At 34.4% G+C, this 27,932-nt stretch overlaps 1 protein-coding gene across 10 annotated transcripts in view; it reads left to right on the top strand.

The window, feature by feature from the left end:
- Liprin-alpha (PTPRF interacting protein alpha) overlaps positions 1-27,932 on the top strand; it is a 303,577-nt gene that overhangs the window by 184,391 nt on the left and 91,254 nt on the right. The window contains exons 1-2 of one of the 10 annotated variants that reach the window (XM_076512548.1): positions 4,236-4,426; positions 20,878-21,545. The exons of 8 other annotated variants lie outside the window; for them this stretch is intronic. In XM_076512548.1, coding sequence (XP_076368663.1) covers positions 21,378-21,545 — 168 coding nt within the window. In that variant the 5' untranslated portion in view covers positions 4,236-4,426; positions 20,878-21,377. Of the gene's footprint in view, positions 1-4,235; positions 4,427-20,877; positions 21,546-27,932 lie in introns of those variants that run through there. One more of the 10 variants, XM_076512555.1, reaches the window with a different exon arrangement.

Consider the following 27,932-nt stretch of genomic DNA (forward strand, 5'->3'; position numbering starts at 1 on the left):
AAATTCTCTTTCGTTAAGCATTTGAACTCTGGGGTGGGGGTCTGTTCAAATCTGTGACATTTCTCTCGAAGATTGCGTGAACCATATAACAAAAATCTACACAGTCATTTCATGTAACGCAACATGAACTGACGTTCTTATAGTCGTCCATATATGCTGGTGTATAACGTTCAATTTGCTTTTAAGTTAAATTTTCTTGTAATGCAAAAAGTGGTGAAAGTATATTTAATGCACTTTGTTCTTACTTAAAAATTCCTTGGCAAGAACTTGTTAATGTTCCATGTTAAAACAGTTATTTTATATACAACTAAAAAATAACTGTTTATAGTTTCAAGTCTTAAAATTACAATAAAATACCAATACCTTACTTTACAGGATTAAAATCAGTAAAAAGCCTGAGACTGGAAAAGTCTTATACAGTCTACATGTTTTAACGTATCATTGAATTATCTTCAAGTGTGTATGTTTTACAAAAATAACCATTATTTATACACTTACCGTAAGACCTATTTTTATGAGGTCCACAATCCTTATTTAATAATTTAAATTTACTAATTAGCACAATAGATTCTCATATGTTCATACTAATTAAATTTTCATGTTGTGTTCAGCATTGTTTTTTCCACATTGGGTTGTATGTTTAGTTTCACTGATATGTTCTGCTAAAGGTGAAAGAGTAATATTATTGTTTCTAACATTTCTTTCGTGTTTCATTCTGAATTTTAAATTTCTTGTAGTTTGTCTTATTTTACATTCACAGTATTTTATATATACCAGATCTTTTTCATTGAATCTATTTTATCTTTAATCATATTAACGATTTGGCTTTGTTTATCAGTTTGTATATCAGAAAATATTTGCTTTTTTAATTTTTCGTTATTTGACAGGATAAGTAAACATTTGTATTTACTTTTTTCAGCAAGTGATCTTGACGTTTTTGTCCTTGTTGAATTGAATATTGTGCTTTATTAAATAATTTTAAACTTGAAAATAATAAATAATAACAAAAAACTTTGAAATTTTACAAAGTTTGAAGGAACAAGATGTTGTCACCACGTTGATAAAGGGGACAAATAGTAATTCATAAAACTTGTGATTCTTAAGTTGAATGAAATTTGAAAGAAGGTCCATATGAAAGTATTAAATTTGATCTTATAAATAAACACATACAATTGTTAAAGGAAAATATAGGAGTTGTGCAACTGTAACACCTTATGAAAAGCATAGTTTAACTCCAAACAATTTTATTTTACCTGGATTACTTGCCTTCTCTAAAGATCATAAAATTAGTAACAATTTCAGACGTATTGTATCCAATAGTAAAAGTTCAACTTAAAGTATAGTAAAATTTATATTTAAAAATTCCCATTTTCAAAGTGTTAAAAATAAATAAACAATACTTTGTTTGAATTTGTGGTAAGATTTTAACATAATTTTATGTCAAAAATACATTGTAGTGTCATTTAATGTTGTGAACCTTCACTAAAGTACCTGTGGAAAAAAAAAAAGCTATTACATGTTTTGAGAAAACCTAAACGAAAATAACTATTCAGCTTTAGAAATAATGGATATGATTAATTTGATAGAAGTATGTGTTAAATTCTGTTTTCAAATTAATAACAAAGTTAAAAATAGAACAAAGGTTTAGCTATGGGTTCTTCTTATCTCCATTATTATGTGATTTATTTGTGGACAGTTTTGAAAGTTAAGCGCTATAAAAGCGATGAAAACCTGATGTATGATTAAGGTTTGATGATGACACATTTTAATTCAGCAGCATGATACAGACAGACCAGCTACTTACCTGTATAGCATTGATAATTCTATAAGATTTAATTATGAAATTGACAAATGGGTGTTTACCTTTTGGATGTTTTAGTGAGTAAAAATAAGGGTAAACTGGAAAGTACCATTTGTTATAAACCTTTTTCTGTCACCGTTGTCACATTAAATCTCAAAAACTACGGTTTGTTACTCTTGTGTATCTTGGATAATTAACAGTAAATACGATATGGTTATTACTGTTAATCCCCATAACGAATCTTCGCCACAAGAAGGGGCGGATGTTTGAGCCTTTCGGGTTTCTTTGCTTTCGTCGGAATGAGGCGAAGGTCAATGAGTTTTTTGGTTTTTTTTAACAAAGTTGCCCAGTTACATCTTGTAAGCCAAAAGCAGGGTGAACAGAAATTTTCTGTATCTGAGCGCCCCCGTTTCTTTATAACCCAAATGTCTTTCATGGATAAACGTAAACGAGACTGTGGGTGCGTTTTGTATGAGGGTGACAGTGAAATCCCACCATTAAGTTTGACAAGAGTAGCACAGTGTTGAGGACGACTGCCATTGATAGCCCTCGTGTGGTGGCTTTACGCGAAAATTTGAAGTAAAACATTTTATGAAACAGCTGACATAAATGTAGTGTTGCGTGCTATTTATTACACATTAGACGTTTTATGAGATTGATTTAAAAGTATTATGAATTATATTCTGTTTAAATATACTTAAGTTACCGATAATTGAAATTGCCTTGAAAGAACTTTTCTCTTAAATAACAATGGTATATAAATGGATATTTTGTGTACCTAACTGATTATTAGTAGAACACGTTTTCCCTATTACCTAGAACTAGTTTACTTCTACACGGTTGAAAATTCGTTTGTGTACATGCACAATTCATGTAAACATAAGTGACTACTTTAAAAAACCCCAATTTCGAACTGATCCACTAGAGGGAAAGCGGTGTTGATTACTTATCTTCTTTCTGGTCTGCCACTTCAGAATTAGGGATGGATAGTAGCTATTTAGTACATTACCAGTCGTTGTGTTAGAAAGATAACTTTTACAATAAAAAGGATTGCAATGCTTATGACAACAGTACCTATAGAGTTCCGAAACGTTTACCTGTGTTCCTTTGCGTTACGCGGGTTCGAATCCCGGTCACACCAAACATGCTCGCCCTTTCATCCGTGGGAGCGTTATGTGATGGTCAATCCCACTATTCGTAATAATTCGTTGGTAAAAGAGTAGCCCAAGAGTTAGCGGTGGGTGGTGATGACTAGCTGCCTTCCCTCTAGTCTTACACTACTAAATTAGGGACGGCTAGCGCAGATAGCCCTCGAGTAGCTTTGCGCAAAATTCAAAACAAACAAACAAACAAACCTTTTTGTTATAAATAAACAGTTGTTCATCTTAAGGATCATTATCCTTTTTATTGCTAAACTGTTCAATAGCCTTGTATGAATATCTGAAAGCAAAACCGATTGACACGCCCCCTATTGATGTAACCTCCTGCTTTCTCCTTTGTTAACAGTGTATATTTTGTTGTGCTTGCGTGTTAATTATAATACAATTAAGATTAAAATTTTTGGTTTGGGAAAACTTTATTCAGGTTCTGTAAACTTAAACAGGCGATACTATCCTTTTAAATAGAAAATCCCACATTAACAGTTGTTGTTATATGAAATTTCACGGATAAAATATGTTACAATATTTTAGGTAACTAATAATTATGAGATTGTATGTGATCTTCTTGAAATTCAGTTGTAATTACAGTTTACAGTACTTTTAGTTGTAATTAAAAAGGAAATAAAATAACATTTCTATAGCAACAGCAGAAAATAAACCTTGTAAGGTAACTAATATGAAAAATTGGGTAAAAAAAATAATTCTTTTGTAGTTAAAAGAGTTTAGTTTTTTTAAGTACTTCGATCCCCGATAATATGAGGTTATAATTAATTAATTAAGAAAAACCTTTGTGTTGGATGGATGGATAAACGTGTTTCCGTGTGTAGAAATGTTTAAAATGAATTGAATCATTTTATGGTAAGATAATTTGTTATGTTACCCCCTTTTTTGTATTCAATTTGTATTCACTCGAATTGGTGTTCATGAAAAAAACGAAGTGCATGGGAAAATGTGCATCAGTCAAATTTTGCTGAAGTCTGGAAAATGTGCAGAACAAAAACGAATGTGATTTATTTTCACTTTGTTTTCCTTAAAGTGTCGTAAGGTTACTTATAGGAAACTAATAAAAACAAACAACGGACTAAAAACCTTTTAGGGCACAGAAGAAAAACAATCTGTTGTATTGAAATACGACATATTTATTCGAGTAAGGAGCATAAAGTGTGGCAGTAAATGCTAGGTGGCGCGCTCGTCGACACGAGCTTACGATGACGGCCGTGTTCCAGTCGACTTGTTTCACCTGCGCTTGCAATGAATGCGTTATCGTCGGTAGCACATCATGCAAGTAGGATAACCGATGACTTATATGTTGACCCAACGGTAGAAGCTGTCTTATTTCGTCACTTTTGATTTCTGGCCTAAACACTTAGTGATGTTATGTATGGCGGTGGGGTGTGTTAAACTACTGACGGTAGTGTGACAAGTAAACGGCCCGCGTAGAAATATTCTAACCTGTTTTAAATAAGTACGTGGATCGGCGTTTAGTTATTGGTTTTTTAATACAATATTTATTTATTTATTATGTAAACATTAATAAGCCAAAAAAGGTAAGTGTCCTGTGATATCACATAGTTTGCATTAAGCAACGTTACAAACAATCCACAAGTACACTATTTATCTAGTGTGCAAATTATATTAAATATTTCATAGTTATTACAGTCTTCAAACATAACAGAATATGTTGCGTTCATGTAGCGTTTAATTTTTTATTATTATTATTATTTACTAGTGATTATACGATTTTACTATACTCGTTTGGCCGACAGTGATTCTACACTGGTGAAATATTCTATAAAAGTTGAGATTTTTGCATGAACTTTTACTTTGAGTTAACGATGATAAAGTAGCGGGCCCTACGTAATTAGGTAATTTTAATAACTCTAAAGTAATTCAGACGAAAATATTAAAATCAACACTAAAGGACCCAGTGTGTCGGTCGGTCAATTAAAGCCCATTTGAGCATCAGTATTTCAATATTAATCTATTTTTGTTTGTTCAAGACACGTGCTGGTTTTTTCTTAGAATTATTACCACTACTTTAGTCTTATTCCGTAGTAGGTTGACGTATCACAATACAATACGCAATAAAATGTATAGATGTTAGCTTTTCAAGATGAGAATTTGGAATACTAAGACTTGAAGTGCAATGGAGTGGAACAGGCTTCTCAGTTTCAGCTGTTGACTCCAGGTTTTGTTTGTAGAAAGGTTTTCAGCTTTGTACGTTTCTGGGTTTTTCTATCTTTACGTTTCACATGTTTTTAACATACTACTGAGAGTTTTTCACGGTGATGTATTCAACTTTGTGCTTTTCTTGCGGGCTGTCTTTTCTCCTAGTTCACGACTTTGCAACATACCAACAATCGTCACAGAAAGCATTTTTCGCCGTTATATACTGCTATACGTGTGTTTTGAACTTACATAAACTGTTACTGGCATTCTCAACGAAAGTACATTTCCATGTTAGAATTGCTGTTGTACTCCCCACCCCTTCTCGGTGTAGTTTCTTTTTGTTTAAGGCTTGCGTTTCTCGGAGGATTGGAATTTGTAAATTCCGTTGTCACTGCTTGTAACAAAATGCGTGTTTGTTTCTGCGTTTAAGAACAACGCCAACACTATCCCTAAAAATCAGGTGATTTTTAATTTATGTACGAGTACTGTCTGTAGTATATTCATATAACTGTTTCGGAGAACATGGATGGTTCTTTACCCAAACTGGTATAGACGTTCATTCGGTTCATATGGAGGTACATATATAGTTTTGCGGATTTTTACCAATATTTTGCCCTTTGGATCTTCACCAAATTTGGCATGAAGGTTTGATGTACTCATGCAGAATTATATACAGTTTTGGGGTTTCACATTTTGTGTTTTACAGTATTTATCAGCGTGTTTTACACAACTTCCGTACAGGGACGGGTACTCCAGCTAATATTATAATACACTTATTATTAAATATGAAAACTTAGTTTGTTTTCAGTATCACTTTATGTGGAAAAACACACGTGAAAACAAAAGTGAAATAACTATGATTTCACGAAATGATTTGCGCTTTATTTTGGTGTACATAGTAAAGCAACCGTTATGGCTACACATACTATTTTTAAATCATTAGATGGCGTTTAAAATATATCGTTTATTTTAAATACACCGGAATATGAAGTGGATGATAGTTGTTTTCGCTCATCTAGTTGGGGTCAACCAACGTTTATCGAAGACTTTGTTTATTAACTTCGCACAAAGTTTCACGAGGTCTATACGCTTTGATCATTTTGTAAGCAGTCAGTAGAGAAAGCAGATAGCGGAATGTAGGATGTTTTGTTTTCGTTATTGTTTTATTGCACTTGAATTGGATCTTAGGAATGCTAATAACCGCAGTAACCGGTATTCGAAAATAATTTTAAGGTATACGTATTATATATGTATATCGATAATCTTATAGATTTAGCAAAACTGTAGAATACAGGCTGGGTTTTAGTTTTTAAACATGACCTGTTTTGATAATCTCGTAAAACTACAAAAGATATAAAATGAGAAGTGTAAAGCATGGCACTGCGGTCGTAACTGTTGATATTTCTCCAAACGTACCTGGTGAAGACTCCGATCATAGAACCGAAAGCTCACAAATTAAATATATATATATATATATTAACGTAGAGAACAGTGTGTGCGTAATTTTACATCCACGCGTTAAGAGTCTTAAGAAACGACCATCTAAACTTCTTTGTTGTTTATATTATCATATAATTCTCCTGTCCGGTACTCGATTGGTCTAATCTTATTTTAATAATTTTTTTTTCTTCATATAAGTTAGTGTGATATTTGTGTAAAATATTTAATTCTGTTCTTGCGTGTGTCTTGTTTTATAGTTTCCTCTCTATTTAGTTATTATCCAATAATGTTTTATTAAATGTATTCTGTTCTTTTGTACTGTTTTGGTAAACTTCATTACTTCACTGGTACATTGTTTAAATCCGTCTGGTTCCTCTAATCTTGAATATTTACCTTATCGGAAAACTTTTTTTCGGTTTTGTTTTCAAAATTTGTCCAGTCTAAACATTTTGTTTCTTGTACATTGTTTGTGGTAAATGTCTGAAATACTCCCTCTGTTGTCGTGTTTTGAGATAAATGACCGAAAGACTCCTTTAATCATCTGTTTGTAATCAGAACAATTTCTGTCGATATCAGTCTAATATTGTGTGACTGATTAACTTGCTCCCGTGGAAATTCTGAGCTGATAACGTGTCGTCTTCTAAGAATGTCATAATTATTATCACGTTGCCTGTTTTGTTTTCTTACCGTATTTGAAATCAAATAAGGAAGTCGTTTCAAGCGAGTGAAGAAATCACTGAGATACACAAATATAAAAAGGACATTGAAAATTGTCTGCAGGGCTCTCACAAGCCTGGGAAGCCAGGAAAATTAAAATAGGTTAGGGAATATCTGGGAAATAATTTTTCCTATGGTACAGAATATGAAATAACAGTACAGAAGTGAGATGTTTGATGTGATCATAAGCATGCACTAACTACAATGTATTTATCCTTACACCTGCAATATGTGTGTGGGTTGTGTAAAAAAATATTATCTAGAAATGTATCTTGTGTGTGTTACTTAATGTATGGTGAGATTGTTTGTACGTTTGTTTTTAAAAGTCATCGTAGTGGAAAGAATCTTACCGAATTTAGTGTCACAAAGTGTAAAGAGAAAAATTATTTGCCCGATATGATAACTTGTTTATTTCGTGTATGTTCAATTTGTGATTCGCCCAGTTATATTTAGAACTCTGTATCATTACTAGGACTCCCTTGTCCTTGTGTTTTTAACTGTATATAATTGAAAAAGATATTTATCTAGGCTTTCATCAATTGATTTGTTAGGTCTATTGTATTATGTTTGTAATTTTATCAGATTAATTTGATTTATTATCTTCTTTGTTCTGATAATATGATTATCGAATTTGCTGGGTGGTGTACCTGCTGAGGAGAATGCTTTCCACAGCCGAAAGTGAGGAGCGTACACTGTTGGGATTTGATTTATTAGGCGGGCATTCATTTCAAACATCTATAAAACTTTCTCATGATATACGATGGACCGACTAAAGTTAGTTAAGTTTTCCTTTTATTTTATTCCTGAGAAAAACAACTCTACACAAGTTATTTCTTTTCCATGCCTATTTTAGTTTTGCACGTTAGTGAAAAATTCAGTACAATAAATATGGTAGGGTTACGTGGAAACTATTCAGAAAAATAAACAAATGACAAGGCGTTCTTGTGAACAGTATTACGTATATTCACCATACCTTTCCATTGGCTTTAAACTTTTTTGTATTGCCTCGTGTGTTTTTTTTTGTTTGTTTTTTTGCTTTGAATATAATTATTACATCTATCAAAATGCTTCACAAATAATATATACAGCTCCCCCATTCTGTATCACTTGTTACTGTTTGTATTTTATTATCGTGATTTTATATGGATGCTCTTTTTGAACTTGATTCTATCCACGTATTACCTGCCGAGTTTTAGTGTGTTTTCTTTTACCGGTGGTTATCTTGTCGATGGCCACTTCCTTTTTAGATACATTCACTGAAACTTGGACATTTATCAAGTTGTTATTATGTCCAGCGCCAATAAAAAAGATTAATGTTGTGAAATACCCAATCCGGCTGTCTAAAAGTGTAAGGAAATATTCGTGTTCTTCTTGTTGCTAACTTGATTTATCGACGTCATAGTTGATATCGTGGACGTAGGTGGTATCGAAATATTCACTGTTAATGGTCTGGTCATGATTAGATATCTCAGCTAGATAGGTGGGTGGGTGCTTGTTAGGTGTTCTTCAAACTGTTCGCATTAATTGAATCTCTGGATTCCCTCAGCGAACACGGAATTTTACAATTTATATCTAGGCCTATGGAACGGGAAGCGATCTCTTATGCACATCTTTCTGGTCAATCTTTATGTTACATGAATTAACTCGCAGTATAGTTGTACCATGTAGCTGTTATATCGTTGTTCAAGTTTCAGCCTTAACTTACTACTAAAGCGTAGTTGGATATGGGGAGGTTGAAGTCCCCAGCTTATTAAATAAGTGTGAAATAATTTTATTAAAATTAATATTTCGTACAAAATTGGAATTAATGTAACTTGTACATGCAATGTTAAACAATTTCACTTGTCCTATTTTATAACTTCTTGGTCTGGTGGTAAAGGCGCTCGACTCAATCTCTAGGTCATGTAATCGAAATGTCGTCGTCCTTTCAGTCGCAGAGATGTTATTATGCGACGGTCAATTCTGATATTAGTTGGTGAAAGAGAAGGTCAAGAGTTGACGATGGGTACTTTTTCCTCTGGTCAGCAGCTCAACAATAAGGACGGCGACTTATAGTCATAGTAGCTTTAACAAAGGTCAGATCAGATAAATAAAAACAAATCTTAGTTACGGCCACGATAAATTTAGTCCAAGGTTTTAGAATTTTTTTTACAAATCAAAGAGAAACCCCAGGAATATAAATCATCTCTGTGACATCGCACGTAACATAAACACACACTTAGTTCGCGAAATACGATCAACCACGTTTTCAAATGTTCGTATAATTGAACGATAGGATGGAGGTCAAATTCAAAGAGAAGTCACCAGGATGTTCGCGGTACAGCTATCCACTGTGAATAGGGTGATATGTTGATAATTCAGTTTCAGACACGTCCGGGAAATTACAGTTCCTTCAAAATCCAAGCGTCTAAAACCGACCTAACACTAAGTGATAAGAGAAGTTTGAAGAATAACCAACATCAGACAGCTGAATGTGACCCACCACATCAGAAAATCATCATCATAACACGGATACAAATGGCTGAGTAGATATTCAGAAACCAGTCCTCACTCCAGGTGTCATACCATACCTTCCTGTCGACTGGAACATTTGTTCTGACAAATCCATATCACACAGTAAACCTATGTGGATGTGATGACATTTTTCAAGAACCTGAGTTGGACAGTCTGCAAGTCAGAACAAAACACAGCGATATTTCTGTTATGGTACAGTATATCATCTGAACACAGCGATATTTCTGTTATGGTGCAGTATATCATCTGAACACAGCGATATTTCTGTTATGGTACAGTATATCATCTGAACACAGCGATATTTCTGTTATGGTACAGTATATCATCTGAACACAGCGATATTTCTGTTATGGTACAGTATATCATCTGAACACAGCGATATTTCTGTTATGGTACAGTATATCATCTGAACACAGCGATATTTCTGTTATGGTGCAGTATATCATCTGAACACAGCGATATTTCTGTTATGGTACAGTATATCATCTGAACACAGCGATATTTCTGTTATGGTACAGTATATCATCTGAACACAGCGATATTTCTGTTATGGTACAGTATATCATCTGAACACAGCGATATTTCTGTTATGGTGCAGTATATCATCTGAACACAGCGATATTTCTGTTATGGTACAGTATATCATCTGAACACAGCGATATTTCTGTTATGGTACAGTATATCATCTGAACACAGCGATATTTCTGTTATGGTACAGTATATCATCTGAACACAGCGATATTTCTGTTATGGTACAGTATATCATCTGAACACAGCGATATTTCTGTTATGGTGCAGTATATCATCTGAACACAGCGATATTTCTGTTATGGTACAGTATATCATCTGAACACAGCGATATTTCTGTTATGGTACAGTATATCATCTGAACACAGCGATATTTCTGTTATGGTACAGTATATCATCTGAACACAGCGATATTTCTGTTATGGTACAGTATATCATCTGAACACAGCGATATTTCTGTTATGGTACAGTATATCATCTGAACACAGCGATATTTCTGTTATGGTACAGTATATCATCTGAACACAGCGATATTTCTGTTATGGTACAGTATATCATCTGAACACAGCGATATTTCTGTTATGGTACAGTATATCATCTGAACACAGCGATATTTCTGTTATGGTACAGTATATCATCTGAACACAGCGATATTTCTGTTATGGTACAGTATATCATCTGAACACAGCGATATTTCTGTTATGGTACAGTATATCATCTGAACACAGCGATATTTCTGTTATGGTACAGTATATCATCTGAACACAGCGATATTTCTGTTATGGTACAGTATATCATCTGAACACAGCGATATTTCTGTTATGGTACAGTATATCATCTGAACACAGCGATATTTCTGTTATGGTGCAGTATATCATCTGAACACAGCGATATTTCTGTTATGGTGCAGTATATCATCTGAACACAGCGATATTTCTGTTATGGTACAGTATATCATCTGAACACAGCGATATTTCTGTTATGGTACAGTATATCATCTGAACACAGCGATATTTCTGTTATGGTACAGTATATCATCTGAACACAGCGATATTTCTGTTATGGTACAGTATATCATCTGAACACAGCGATATTTCTGTTATGGTGCAGTATATCATCTGAACACAGCGATATTTCTGTTATGGTACAGTATATCATCTGACCATTTGCACAATCGTAATACACAACCATTTATACCGAATATTTCAGTATTGGACAATGAGGATATTGCATATCACACCGTATACAATTGATATTTCATTTTGAATCAGTTATGGTGTCAAATAACACGCCACCGTTTACACCGAATATTTCAGTTTCGGACAGTTGTGGTGTTACATCTTTTCCTTTCTTTTCATTGGCTGAATGGATAATTTAATTTATGCATTAAATAATGCAGTTGATTTTATTTTCTGTTAAACGTGTTAATATTTATTTTTGTTCCCTATTCAGACAAGCTGATTTTTTCTCATTAAATTATATATTGTGTTTAAGCTAGCGCCCCCAATATTTCAAAATTCGCATTTTTCAAATTTAACCTTAATTGATAATTTAACTTCTACGCGGATAACTTGTTTTTGTCTTAAACTCTTTACTTATTATCCTGTAATAAATATTACTTTGCTTTCATTTCGTTTCCACTTCGCCATTAAAATCAATAGCAGCATGAAATTTAGTACGTGTTGATATTACATTCTTCCCTTTAGCTTGAAAAATTATCTTGTTATAAGTTTAATTACAACTAACGAAGGTATTAATTAAAATTAATTGGCTATAGCTCATTAACGTTGAAGAAAATTTGCAGTTTTTTAATTTAAGCTATGAGGATGTTTTCCAAGAGCAGATGTATCAATTTTCAATTTTTTGTCATTCTTAAGTAAAACTGTGGTGATGAAACAGTTTATGCTAACCATTTCTTTATCCCTGGTATTAATAATGCATATTCAGAGATTGCAACATCATAGTTGTGCTCAACTTGAAAGTTATTAACAACATCATAGTTGCGCTCAACTTTAAGGTTATCAAAAGTGTTTAACCGTGTTTTCTGAACATGCCAAGTTTTAAGTGTCAATGCCACGTTAAATTAGTTGTTTAGCTATATGTTGTTTCATAATAAACTTTCGCCTTTAAGTTGCGTATATCTAAACAAACTAATATTTGCTAAGCTAGGTTTTGTTGCTCAACAAAAATATTTGCTGGTCCGTATTAGATTTATATTTTATCTTAATATAACTGTCTTCCATTATCGATTTTCACGTAAATAAAACAGCGTTGTGTGTCAAACAGTATCTTGTTTTTATAACATTAATGTGTGATTAACTGTAGAAAATAGTTTTTGTGAGAACCATTTAAATGAATAAATCTCGCATGTGTTATGTGTGGTAACTAAGCAACATGTGTTTATTATTGAATGTTTATCAAAGGTGTTGTGCTTACGAATATAGCAAATTTGCAAAGTGGTTTTCAATGTAAAACTATATCGTACGTGACAATAGTTTTGTATGTGCACCATAACACTTCATAGCCTGTTGGGCCAGTCTCAAAGCAAACTTTCTGTGTAAACACTATGAAATATGAGGAATACGTTGAGGTGATCAAAATTTGATCTCAAATCTATTTCTACTTTGTAAAACCTGTTGGTCAATAGGTTGGGAGTAATTGAAAGTATGAAAGTTGCTGGATTATTTCTCAAACAACCATGTTTTTCTCATGGTCAATGAGAGGTTTCCGAGGGTGGAATCACTTCAATATCTTTATTTGTTGGTAGACTAAAGTCAAATTAAATGTTGTTTATAAAGAAGTTTTGTTGTAATTTAAAAATTTTGAGATAAATTATATGTTGAAGTTACTGAAATATATGATAGGTATTGAACTTGTAGTGTTTTACTTAAGTTTAGAAGCGTTACAAGTATTGAATCAATGTAAGCGTGGTGATGTTTAAGCCTTGTCAGTTTACAAGTTATTTTACTCTTTTAGCATAGAATTGTTTGTTTTAAGGGGCTGGACATTTTAGAGGGATGGAACTCAGAGTGTCAAATGACTTGAAATTCACAAGCTGTGGTCTTCACAGTACGATGGACATTATGATGTAAAACATTCTTGTCAGTAGGCCTAACACTTACAAATTACAATACTTCCACAGTATTGCTTCCATGTTGGTGTATAACGTCTTTCAGGTTGCTTCTTACTTGGCTGCCTGTATGAAATCCAAACATCTTCGAATCGAATCTTGACAGGAATTTCGGTTTGTAGAGTTCTACAATCAGATAAAGAGAAGCAAGTGGGAACACTTAGAAACGTTTATCGTCTCTTCATTCCCGCTAGCGGAGGGTTAATTAGTGGTATGGATCGTAAAGCTATGGAGAAGTAATGATAAGTTGTTGATTGTTGAAAGATATGTTCCAGACCGAAGTAGTGTGAAGAAGATGAACAGTTAAAGATAACTGGACGGACCGAAACACGTGACAAAATGAGCCAGTTCCTCATTCTCTTTGCCATCAAGATTCGGTCCATGTTTCGGACCACACAGGGTTATTTCAGTGTTGACCTCTTCCTCCCACTCAAATATTTTGTTCTTAATGTTACTGAATTCTACATAACCCTTGTTACAATGTTCACAATATGTTTAATTTTGCCCGTGGTCTGCTGTTTTAATTAACATACCCCTTTTGTGCCATGTGCAGTTCATGGGCAATAATTCTTTTATTTTCACTACTTTCGTTTGTGCATGATCGCAGTATTAGTCCATGTTCACAATATAATTCCACTTAGCAGTTATTTACGCACATAATCCTGTTTTTACAAACAAAACAGTTTCAGAATAGAGCTACTTTTATGTCTACGATTCACACAACCTAGCTATATTTGGCTTGTAAATTTCTTATAATGTTTACACGTGAGAGATAGTTAGGGCTAGATTCATCATGTATTACGTAATTCTCCAGTTTGCTCGTGTTATTTTTTTTTATTTTGTTCCGGAAGAAGAAAATAATTAAGTTTTAAAAAAATTCCCAAATAGCTTTCATCTATTCTGCTTTTAAAGTAGGTTGAGAGAATGCCCATTGCCACCTGGTGGAGATTTGTATGTCATAGTTTTCCCATTTCTTATGACAGCCATACCCCGAGAAGCTCAATTCAATCTATATTTTTGTGTCTGGGCTATACCCCCCTTGTTGTAACCACTGTATATTTCAAAACGTCTAATACTTGTATATATAAAAGGATTTCGCCATAATATGTGTGAAATAATCTTCAGGGAAAAGTTCTGTGGACTAATCATCACTTAAGTCTCTTAACAGAAATTGTTTAAAAGTAGTAACGCATTCAAATGCTTTGTTGGATTTGCTGCCACAACCGGATAGAATGTAACGTATTTGTTCTTCAGTTATTGATTAGTGAAGCTTCTGAAATACAGCTTCCTAAAATTAAATAACTAGTGACATTTAAGCTGTAACAGCTTTCACGAAACATATTTTCAAGCATGGATACACTTGATAGTGAATTATCCATGGTAATCGTACTCTGACTAATTTGCCTATTTTGGCATCATGGAATATATATATAAGAAAACAAACCCTGCATGTTTCGTAAGATACCCTTGTCTGGTTTTATAATAAAAATACATGTAAATACCTCGCCATTGTCTGTTATGTGATTTGATATTGATTTTAATTTGAAACGTCGAGAATTGGTTTTAGATTTCCAAATTGTTACTGTATATTAATTGCAGTGGCGTTTATTCTTGGATGCCTGTGGAAAGTAAAGGCGTGGTCAATCGAGTTATTTCCTCATTGTTATATAGTTCTTTTTAATACTCAATTGCTATATTAATGCAAAAATAATATATACATGCTTCGAAAGCCTTGTTAGGTTTCTTTACATTTGAAACTAGAATATATTTTGTGTTCTAAAAGAAAGTTGGAATAGTTAATAACTGGAATTAGCTGGATTTTTTGTTATTTTTTGTCCGTCATAATGGTCAATATTCTGTGCAAGAATATGAGCCTGCATGTTTTTCGTTGCGTGTCATGCTTCGGTGAGAACATTTTTTTTCTGTCGGGTTACTCAGCGCTTGTACGTTTTGTTTTACTTGAATAAATGCCACACGAGTAAACAAACAAGTGACGTATCTGTTTTGGCATAAGAACCAATCGAGATCTTAAAGAACATTAAATTTTTCTGCCACTTATAACGATTATGTTTCCTTAGTTACGACAATTGAAGCAGATTAGTTTATGGACTTGTATGATAGTCACTATTAACGCAAGGATAACTATGTTTGGAAATTGCCTACAAACGAATGTTGAATGAGCTTATTCGTTTTGCGCAGTTAATAAGAGTTAGCGAAATAAACATTATTATCTTCTTTTAATTGATTTTGTGTATAACTTTTTGTTTGTTCGCGAACTCATCACAGTTTTTTAACAAGCAGGACCAAACTTGTCAGGTAGACTTGGGGTTAACATTTCACTGCCCTTTTCTGTATGGCGAAGCTCCCATAACAAGTGTGAATAGGCTGAATTACTCATGGAAGGTTGTCCAGACATGGTGTCGGGGTGGGTGGGTGAGTATTTGTTTTTTTAGGGTCGCTGATCCCGCATTTGACATCGGATTTTCGATCTCTAGCTTCCCTCTGGCGGTTGGTGGGGATGCAGTATTTGAATATTCCCTCTGATATACCTGCTCAAATACTACACTGACTACCCCTTGAAATATCTATGAAAGTAATTGCATGTTGTTACGTTAATAACAAAACTCATAAAAATATTTCTGATAATTAATGAGAATTGACGAGAATTAATAACAATTGTAATTAACCAACATAACCTAGTTGACATGAAGAGCTGATGTTTAAGTAACTGACGATTGCTATATCCCTTGCTTCTTAGTCGGCCTGATGAAAGGCTTCGTCCGAAGTCGATAAAGGATATATCAGATATAATACTCTTAATATTGCATTGTATTCTTCTCTAGGTTTGTACTCAGTCGTAATTGAAACATATAAGACATGTTTACTAATCAGGTTACATATGTCATTAGTGTTTGTGTACAGACATACCTATTAACTGTACAGAAGACTCGTTTCAGTATTGCATTTACTGTTCGGTAAACAATTCATAGTCTAATTGACACAAAATAGCTCGGAATGAGATGACGAATTCCTGACTTGAAACCAACGTTTTTATGAAGTAGCTTGCATCGCACACATCTATATTACATCTTGTCATAGTTTTTAAACTTTTCCTTGATATATCAGTATTCGAAGAGTGGTCCCTTAGTTGTGACAAGTGATATCAAAAAGGTAATTTGTAATTCGATTGACAGATTTATCGAAATATTTTAACTAAGAATAAAGGGTGTATTTCACTTAAAGATGTGGAACTTGGATAACTGATTTTTGCGCGTTTGATAACATTTATTTGGAGCAAATTAGAAAATATTCTGCACATTAGAAAAGATCTATTTAAAATCGGTGTTATGGCTGAACACATTCGTAAAGTAATGTTCTGGATGTTCTCACAGTATAATGCGAGAGGTGTGTGTAGCATTGAAATTACGTGTACATATATTTACCTTGAAAGCTATAGAAATAAAATAGATTATCTTTAGACGTAAACTTTTGCACCCAATACCCTGTAGGGCACTATGGCTCAAACAAAAAATTCAGACGAATATGTTTGAGTCAACTGTTTTAAACACACAAAGTTTGTATTGAAACCTGTCTAATTATACAGCTTTAACACAGCGTAAAGGAACCTCTGGTCAACAGTTTAAAGCTTTTCTAACTCATCTAGTGTACGGCAATTAGAGTTTTCCAGAGTCTGTCTAAATCTTCCAACGCCTCTCAGTGATTAAACAGTAAGCCTGAAGGGTTACAACGCTGAAAACCGGGTTCCGATACCCCTAGTGGACAAAGCACAAGTATCCCATTGTGTAGCTTTGTGCTTAACAGTAAATAAAATCTCCAGCGAGTTGACCGATATGCCCTTGTGTAGAATAGGTGGAATACTGTTTGTGACATGCGACAGTTCGACAGATACTTCTTAACAACTAATTACATGCGACTTGTATCGTGTTGTTGTAACATGACCCATCTTAATTATGTTGTGTACTGTTATTTAAGGCGTATGGGCAACTTGTGTCACTGATCTCTGTGTTACAAGACGCCGCACTTCGCTCACTACGACTGGGTTACGACTTATTACAGATTTATTTTTGGATAGCCCTGAGCTCCCAAGTTGATCCATATTTTCCAGTGCCATTAGGTAAAATGAATATTCCAGTTTTAATAATTCTAAATCCCCAATCTTAACAGATCTTTATTGGCAGGGGTGTGTGAATGTTTTGCGCCGGAAATAGTTCTTCCAGAGCTTGCTCAAAGGCGAGCAATGTTCAGTGACATCAAACCACTTATGAAGACTAAAAATATCAAAATGTATTTCTGATACATGCTATTTTACTACGATTTTATATTATCGACCGTGGTTGTCACTTGAATTTCTGATTTAAACATTTAAAATCGTTTTAATATAATACTTACCAAAAGATAGCAAGTGTTAATAATTTGTAAAATACAAATAATTTGTTACCAAAAGGTAAGTCGGTGAATCCATTGCTAGACGGTATAGTAGCGTGTAGAATAAAACAAATCTTTCTTTGCGGTTAGATTGTCATCTTCTATTCAATAATGTTTTTTTTTCTTTCCGAGTAAGTATCGAAATTTGATCACCACATCGTAGGAAATGGTTTAAGTGCTTTTTTTGTTTTTGTTTGTTCGTTTTTTGCCTTTGCTGTTTTTTCCACACATAGCATCACACAACTTCAGCTTCGTTCGACGACCACACGTATTAACTACATGAATGAAAGATTTATGTGCATGTTATTGTAAAGATGTTTCTACACACTTTAACATTGCTCTTGCACGATACATTACAGTAACCTGCAAAGAATAACTTTTATTGTTTTGTCAGATGTTCTATGTCAGTTGTAACGTATTTGAAATGTTTTTATTCAGTGAAATAACTACGTTACTTTCACGGTTTTTCAGGGCGTTGTTTGTCATACGAGTCGTATTTAATTAGGCTAAAGACTCCGCAGTTTTTGTTTGAAAAGAAATGACGATATGAAGTTTTTTTAATGGACATTAACTGAGACTTTATTTTTTAGTTTATTCTAGTTTTAATAAATGGATAACGTTCGGTCACTGGCTTACGAGGACTTTTAACACGTTTTCAGGTCTGGTCAGTACTGTTATCGTCTGTTGTGGTAGATAACGCAATAAACACAGTGATCCGTTGTATTCCTTCCCTTGGCTTTTTTCTTTTTTAGCTGCGGCTCATAGAACGACACTGTATTTTGTTTGTTTATTGTTGTTTTCCAAATACAAACTTGTAGCTCGCAGCTCCGTATTTTCTTAAACGATTTGAGATTTAATCAGAGTTTGGACTTAAGAGATCAAATCCTTTTGATTGATTTTTGACCACGTCCAAAGTCTCGTAGATTAATTTTTTCTAGTCCTACCTAAAATAATTTCAATTTGAGGATGAGGTGCTAGAGATCCTGATGAGTAGTAAAATCAAACCGGGTAGTACTGTGGCGAGATCCGCATGGCCAAGGAATAGTGAGGTTGACCGTCTAATTATAACGCCCCACGGCTGAAAGGAAGAGCACATTTAGTGTAACGAAATTCGAACCCGCAACCCTTAAATTACGAGTCAAGCGTCCTAACCACCTTAGCAAACTCCAAGAGTTTGCTGTAGGTAGTGATGACTAGCTGCCTTCCCTCTGGTCTTACACTGCTAAATTAGTAACGGCAACTGCAGATGGCCCTCGTTTAGCTTTGCGCGTAATTGAAGAAACAAAGTACCCCGGTTGTTGAGGATTTCCTCTTGTTTTTGTTTACCTTTGCTGTACTTCTACATGGTTTGTCCTCACACTGGAACTCGCCTCATTGTGGCCGTATTTTCCATCATAAGGTTGTCTTGCTGTATAATTTGTCTAATGTACGTCACATTTCAAAAACTCATTATCAGGTGATGACATTATTAACACTTTGAGGTATCAGCAAACAAACAAAAAATACGTAGTGAATACATAAAAAAACTAGTTTTACACGCATTCTGCGGGTTTATTAATAGTTTGAAGCTTTGGGAATTTTAATGATACTTTTATAGGTTTATTGATGGAATTATAATGATAATTTGTTAATAAAAATTCTTCAGTTCAGTATTTGGTGAGAAAACGGTCGTTCATACTCGGGTAACTTCATCAAATTGCATTTGGCTTGTTTCTTTCACAAAAGGCATTTGTAGTGTTTGGATTTATAGAGCAGCTCCGTTATGAAGTAGTGTACATAAATTTCAAGTGGAATTAAATAACTGAATTAAATATTTTAAAAACTGTTCTGCTTTTCTAATCTGTTTCAAAGATGAGGCATTTTACACTGGTGGGGCTTTTCCTTTATTTTCTTGAGTCGAGTTTCTTATCACGTGCACGTGAATTTAGGTACAGTCACACAAATGACCGAAAATAGTGTCAGTGTTTACGTTTGACGCTGTTGAAACAAAATGGTGTTGTAGATTACAGGTAAGTCTGGGTTACTGAATCGAATATCAAGTGATACTACGCTTTACCAAGACATTAATTTGCTGTCTTGAACTTTGACATGGACAGAACTGTTACCAAGCAGAACGGAACTTTGTAGTGATTCTGTTACGAGCGACGACTGTTAACAGATCTGAACTTTACTTTCTAAGCCATTACAGTACGCTGAAACTAAAACAAAGACGCTAAAGAACGGTCTTACTTCACCATTAAGAACTGATACTGCCTTTACACGAAGACAAACTTTGTTAGTCTTCGAGAGTAGCTAGCTAGTGATGCTTTTGAAGAAAGAATTGATTTTGTTTCAGATAAAATAGAAGCGTGGAGGTTTTAGCAGATAAACGCACGTGAATAGCGTTCTGCGTGCACAAGTAGTTAGTGAGGGTTTTGTGTCTTTTTTTACTTTTTTTTTCAGGCACATGCATGATTTTTGGTCAGAATTTTCCAGCCTTGTATCATATTGCATATTTGAATAACTGTTGTGAATTTTTTTTTTAATTTTAAAGCAATTATAGCGTAGTGAAACAAAAGTTTTGTTGGATTTCAACGTTCATTTTCAGACTACAGTTCTTTAGGATCCACGCTCTGGTTATATATATTGTACTAGTTGTTTTCAATAAACTATGTAAACTAAACAGTATTATTCACCAGTGAAAGTTCTCTCAAACTGTTGAATGGATTCACTTAATAAATATACAAAATTAGTTTTGTTAAGTAACAGAACTCTACCCTCACAGCATAATTCTGTGTCAGTGTAGAACGGAATTAACATATGAAAATAAATTATGTACCCACAGTTTATGAACATGTTGTCATTGTGTACAAAATATAATTTTAGTTTGCTATAATGATATCCAGTTCATATAAAATCTAAAGTAATTGCAAGAAACCACCAACTTTTGATTCGTGAATATTTAATAATTTTATTATTCACGATATAATTAGATATTTCACCCATAAACGGACACCCCCACCGCCAGACAAACTGATACCGACCGGATATTGCGCTGCAGAATGTGGTATAGATAGTCACCTTGTTAGAAGCCAACGAAGGAATGTTTGTGTTTGCTGCATAAGATGGATATGTAAGAATAGTATTTGGCAAATGGTTGTTATATAGTGTGAAAGGCTTCGACGGAAAAAGGAAAAAAATTGATTCACCTTTATAATGGATCGATTGATTGGTTGCGCCAATTGGTTACAATACTCTATTGGTGGGAAGCATCAGACTCGGCTCGCATGCTTCTTGACTCGCTATAATTTTCTCTTCAGAATATTCTTATGTTACGCAAAAATAAATCAAGACTAAAAAAATATCAAAAGAGAAGCAGAATTGTAAGAGAAAACTCGTGTATGTGGTAAACACCTTCACCAATTTTAAAACGGAGCAACTTTACTCAGTGGATCCACCAACTGAAGGTGGGATATTTTGTTCCATCAACCCCATGCAGAATTGGAGAACCTTGACAGAGGTGCCATGTTGCACCGATAGCGAGAATAACAGCAAGGGTAGAAACGAGTGCGCTTTGAAATATTTATTAGGAAACGTTAATTTTACACGAAATGGAATTGTGAAGCCATGCAGCTGTATCGTCCATTTAATCCTGCTCCAGGTAAAAAATGTGCACTCTTGTATTTTTAAGTTACTGTAAACCTACTAAGAATTAACAGTCAAACAGTAAATATGTGTGTTTTTTCACCCTTATATCTCGGTTGAATTAACTAAAGTTATGTGATGGCTCAAATCTTCCTATATTTATAACTCGCCAAAATCAAAAGTAGTGTGTTGACGAAATGGCTTTACACCATTTCTAACTATTCAATTAATAAGGAAATTGAACACAAGGTAAATGACTGTTAAGCTGGAAATTGTTATCTATTATTGAAGAGTCTGTAATACTAAATATTTTAGGTACGAAACTAAAGGGTATTTCTATCGGTATGATGCTAAAATTTGGGGTGTGTCAGTAGTTGTACCATCTAATATTCAGGGATCTCTTTTAGTTTTTAATTGTGAATGTGTGCTAACATTTAAGTATTCTGTAGTTGTAGTTCATGTTCAGTAATGTTAGAATTGTACGAAATTAGGAAGGTGTATGGAAAAGTTTGTACTACTTTGAGGCGTTTCAAAAAAAAAATTGGCTTTTAGAGATAAAGGTGTTTTTAGTTCTTTATAAATCATAGTTCAAGAAGTTCCTATGGCTGTGATTGTAGGTCACATAAAGGGTATGTTGGACAATGCTTGCTTGTGTAGTTTATGTTGTTGGTGGTTTACCTTTACTATAATTAGAAAGTTGTAATTGTAACCGACATTAGTTTTTCTATAATGAATAATAGCGATATGAAGAAGAACTGTGGTTCACAATGTGTATTATGTTTAAAAGGGAGCACAATATGTATTCTGTTTAATGGGGAGAACAATATGTATTCTGTTTAATGGGGAGAACAATATGTATTCTGTTTAATGGGGAGAACAATATGTATTCCGTTTAATGGGTAGCACAATATGTATTCCGTTTAATGGGTAGCACAATATGTATTCTGTTTAAAGGGAAGCACAATATGTATTCTGTTTAATGGGTAGCACAACATATATTCTGTTTAAAGGAAAGCACAATATGTATTCCGTTTAATGGGGGGAGCACAATATGTATTCTGTTTAAAGGGGATAAAAATGTTTATAGTGTTTTCTACAGTTCTTTTAGTTGGATTGTTAAATAAAAATATTAATAGCACTAACTCGACACAGTAACAAGAGGCGAGAATGACTGTCTGCAGCATTAGTGTGCATCGAAATGCTTTATTTAAGTTTTTAACATTTTATTTTGAGCTTATAAAACTGACCCCAGATATAAACATTATGTACAATAGAATCCACATCCTTGGCCATTTTATGAACGTGAAAGTGGAGTATCATCTGTGATTAAAAGCTGACGCTTTCTCTCAGCAACGTACGCGATTCTTTAAATTAATGAATTTATGTTACTGTATTTCTTCTGTCACAGTTCAGACTTAGGTTGAAAAAATGTCGAAGCTTTAAAGAAAACCCTACAGATATAATCACGTGGATGTTAGGGCGAATATTGTTATACTCAGTTGGATGTACGTACGAATATTGTTATACTGTACCGTGCCAAGTTGGAATAAAACTCAACTTGTATTTTACGACAGGCGTACCTTATGAATATAAGATAATCCATGTATTGGATTCATACTCGTGGTAATGTCTACATCATATTTCTAGCTTGCTAAATCTACTAATGTAGTTATTCGTTGTATAGCTTCGGTATTAAAAGCGAAATTGTAGCAGTAACTACACCGGTTTCGATTTTCTTTTAAAGCGATTAATTTGAAAGAATACTCTGGAACTCGTGTTCGCAGTGGTAAAACGTTACCCGTCAGTTTGTAGTAGTCGGTGATTTGTGAACCACAACCTGCCAATGTGGGTATATTTAATAGTATATATAATGCTAAACGTATTACGCTTATGTCAATAAACCTCTCGGTATTCACAAGGTATTAGATAATAAACATCCATATTTAGCGCACAGTTTGTTAGTTGAGTGTAATGTTCACACTGTGTAGCTGTGTGACAAAGTTTACACTATGTTGTGGGTCGCATTGAATGGAGTACAAGTTTTTACGTCTTTACAACAACTCCAAACTAAAATGTTTCTTTGAATACCTGTAGCTCCTTATTTATTTCTTCAGTATTTATAATTACATACTCTCATTTCTTGTTATTGTAGAAAAGATATTATTGTAGCTATCTTCTTGTGGGTCTCTGAATAGCACTATCACTATATCATATACAGGTGTCCAAATGAGTAATAACGGTTGATACTGTCAGTAAACAATCGTGTTACATTACTTAACAAGCACACATACACTTTAATATGTGTATATATATATATTACTAATTTTAAAAATATGAATCGACAAGAAATGCTTAGATTTGTCACGAATATACAGCTGATCTTATTTCTAATTTCATTTATGATTCACTGTTATTTTACTGTAGAAATACAATTATATAATGACAAAATGTAGTTTTAAAAAAGGTAGCTTGGTAAACAGTTTGAATACCACGTGGTTCAACTTTTTCTTACGTGGAGTCACGAGCATTATGAATCTTGATTCCTCACGTGACCAAGTGGAGGCATTAGTTTCAAGTCTTCGTTACAGTTATTATATAGAGCATCGCTTTAAACACGGGGGCTTATTTGTTCAACAGATTTATACAGTCAATTATTAGTCTATAGAACCATAAGCGTAGTTTCTAGGTGAACGTTTCCTTCATGTTGCAATATCTTCCCTTCCCAGCGTAACACACTACGATACTAACCTTAGGCTTGCTGGAGAAAGATTAGCAGGCGCCACCCCAGTGATAAGCTACTCGTTGGTAAGTACCGGACTTCCCTGTCCCCCCAATACACGAAACGATGTTATCCCAAGTTATTGTGCTTGCTTTTTCGATTTAATTTCTTTTCACTTCGGCTATTTTAAGACTCTTATTAAAATGGTTCTGTGACTAAAGGTGAGTAACGCTGAAGTTCGTTATCGATAACAGCAACAAAAAGTGGGGTGAAACAGGTGAGATAGTTTCTTTTAGTTAGTGTTAATGTTTCATATGTATATACACAGGTTCCAAGCTTTTTCGTGTGTTTTTTTGTTGAATTTCGCGCAAAGCTACACGAGGGCTAACTGCGCTAGCCGTCCCTAATTTAGTAGTGTAAAACGACAGGGAAGGCAGCGAGTCATCACCACCCACTGCCAACTCTTGGTCTACTGTTTTACCAACGAATAGTAGGATTGACCGTAACATTATAACGCCCCTACGGCTGAAAGGGCGAGCATGTTTGGTGTGACGGGGATTCGAACCCGCGACCCTCGGACTACGAATCGAATGCCTTAACCACCTGACCAGCTTTTTCGTTGTTATCAATATATAATCGTAGCTGGAAAGTTAAGCTGCTGATAGCTGTACCCAATGTGTAGTTTTATGAAAGGTTAAATTTAAAAATGCAGCTTTTAACGTGTCAGAGCTTGTTAATTGATCTGTTTTTGTTTGTTAAACAACCTCGTTTTGTCGTTTAGCCCCAAAGGTATCATAATACTGTGTATTCTACTCTCATATCACAAGTCTTCACTTTTACATCTATAAATCAGAGAGATAAGGAAGCGTTGGAGAAGTTTAGGATCAAAATGTGTGTGGGGTCAAAAATCTAGTACTGAATTATTGTACACTGTCCGAAACAAAAAGTGAGAGTCATCTGCCCTTTTTCCTTCGGAATCCCTCTTATGCATAGAAGTATGCCTTGTTTTTACTTGGTGACTTTTGTTTTGAATGGGCGGGATCTAGTTTTGTTAGTTGTGTGACATTAAACTCAGCTTTCTTAATTCAAAACTTTCAGTTTTCAGCCGCGACAGAGTGGCTCACAGGATGAGTTGTTTTTTCCCAAGTGCTGATTTTTATCTCACAACTTTTTCATCGCTTGACCTATTTCAGATTTAAACTGCAAATAATAAGTGGAAGATCAAATCATTTGGATTGATGTATTTGACCACTAACAATATCTCATGAATTAATTTATTCTAATCCTGCTGAAAAGAATTTTAGTATGAGGGTAGACTGGCAGTTTCTAAGTAATAAAATCGAATTGAGTATATGCGCACTCCACACTTAGTATTGCTGGCGCATAGAGATATAGCTAACAAGTGAGAAAATAAAGTATTATAGATTAATTTACTCTAATCTTACATAAAATAATTTCAAGCGTCGCGGCTCTTGACGATTCCTTGTTTTTCGAGTACAAACATTTAGCAAATAACTCCACCTCTGGACCGATTTGAAATCTAGTTACTGCCGTGACTATTGAACATTCCATCTTATTTCTATAAATATGGCACCGAGAAAATTAAAAGTTAAGCATGTTTGCATACTCATAACTACTCATTTTATTTCCTATGTGTTAGTTCTTCTAGGAGCGTGTCCTTCAGTAGTCTGTGTGTATGTAAGTCCATTTTTATTCGGTTCCCATCACACAAAACCGACTTATGAAAATGTACTCCAACTGGGTCACGTAAATAAATACAAATCATTTGAAAGTTATTAAACAAGATGTAAGAAGTCATACAAATGCGATGTCTTTAGTATTAAAGTATCGCACACAGTTTGAGAGATACAGTTAGTCTTGTAAATAGAAGCATTCCACTGAGTCACGTGTTTTGTGTTTTTCTGACGTTGTGTGAAGGCAGCAGTATCGCATCTTCATGTTTGAAAAACGTGCGAATTTTATTTACAATCTTGATAGCGTTAACTTTCGTAAAGATTAGAGGTATAAAACATAGGAACATCTTTCAGTGCAACTGGATTTTATTTTTATTAAATACATATTTTAATACCAGTACGCTGTGTTTCTCGGTTCATGTGTACAGCTTTTATGGCATCCAGTTGAATTCATTGTGTGTTCTACAAAATTTTGTGTTGATTCTGGGAACAAGTACACATGTTAAGAGATTTCTTAGGGCTCTAGCTATGTTCTAAGGGCAGTTAAATAGAATACGCTTTCAGTATCTCTTAGGTGGTCGACGTTTACGGCGTGCTACTGCTACGTTATCTGCCTGGTGTTCAGGCTTAACAGAAGAGAAGTTCACTCTTTCCATTCCTTCAAGAGCAGATAGTCCTATAATGCTGTTGGGATTGGTAGTGTACATGCCCTTCAGTTTTAGAGTCTGTAGTGGCGATGTAATTTTACGCTCGTGTTTGCAAGTCCAGTAAGGCACGTGTATTAGAGGCGGCCTGTTTGCCTTTTCGTCGCCCCCCCCCAAAAAAAAAAGTTCCAACAACCGTACCAGATCAGTTTAAACCTGCTGAAACATATTTTGTTGTTCAACCACCAGGTGTAGATGCTAATACTTTTTCATGCGTGTACTGTATTTGTACAGCGTGTCCTGCTGGTTAGAGCAATTCATTTGCAATTTGCAGGATCGCAAATCCGTCGCTGAACATGCTTGATCATTCGATCATGATGGTGTTGTAATGTAAAGACCGATACCACCATTTGTTGGTAAACGAAAGGCCTAAGCTGTGGCGGTGGATGGCGTTGAACTGCCTTTCCTCTATTATATCAGAATTAAGGACGTGTAGCGCGTATAGCCCTCAAGTAGCTTTGTTTGTATGGAACCCGACAAACAAGTTGTGCAAATGTCCAATAAGGTTATCTGTAGTTTTTTGCACATGGCGTTTCTTTTAATATTTCGTTTCGTCAGCTCCTTTACCTAACACAATTGTGTCATTAGATCGTATATTTTACATTTATTTCGGTGGTCTAACTTACATTACTTCAATAATCTATCGCATGTGACCACACCTCATCTATCATGGTTACACTACGCTACACATTCACTGCAATTTATTTATTTGTCTATCAGCCACTAACGTGTCAGTGTAACTCGGTCATTTCTAACACTAACGTATGCATTATAACTAGTTTACTCATCTCTCGAACTAATGTATTTATCATGGTTTTGTCACCCATCTCTCACGCTAAGGAGTTGAAAATACCTTTTTTTTTTTTACACTGACACAGGTTCCGTGGCCCATTAATTCATCTTTTGTACTAAAGCATTAATAGTGACACATTCAGACATCTCTAACACTAGCTCACTATGATGTTATTCCCATATCCCTAAGTAGAATGTGTCCACTTTCAGCACTCAGTTAAAATAAGTATTAGAAAAGGCTTGAACATCTTTTACCTTATACGTAATAACAATAATACTGAAAAATAACACTGCATTTTATTGTAACGTAAGGAGTTAACCATACCATTCAGTTTAAGAAGTGTTTTCCTGGCCAGGTCTTGTTCCAAAGTATACAACTTGGACACTTCATTTTATACACTTAGGTTCGGTCTTTGGTTGACCCATGGGTCAATAGTAATTTTAAGAACGAACTTGCAGTTAAAAAAATCCGAGGTTCACTTCTCTTGGTGAAT

This window comes from Tachypleus tridentatus, chromosome 7, assembly GCF_004210375.1.
Source record: "Tachypleus tridentatus isolate NWPU-2018 chromosome 7, ASM421037v1, whole genome shotgun sequence".
In the NCBI taxonomy this organism is placed as follows: domain Eukaryota; kingdom Metazoa; phylum Arthropoda; class Merostomata; order Xiphosura; family Limulidae; genus Tachypleus; species Tachypleus tridentatus.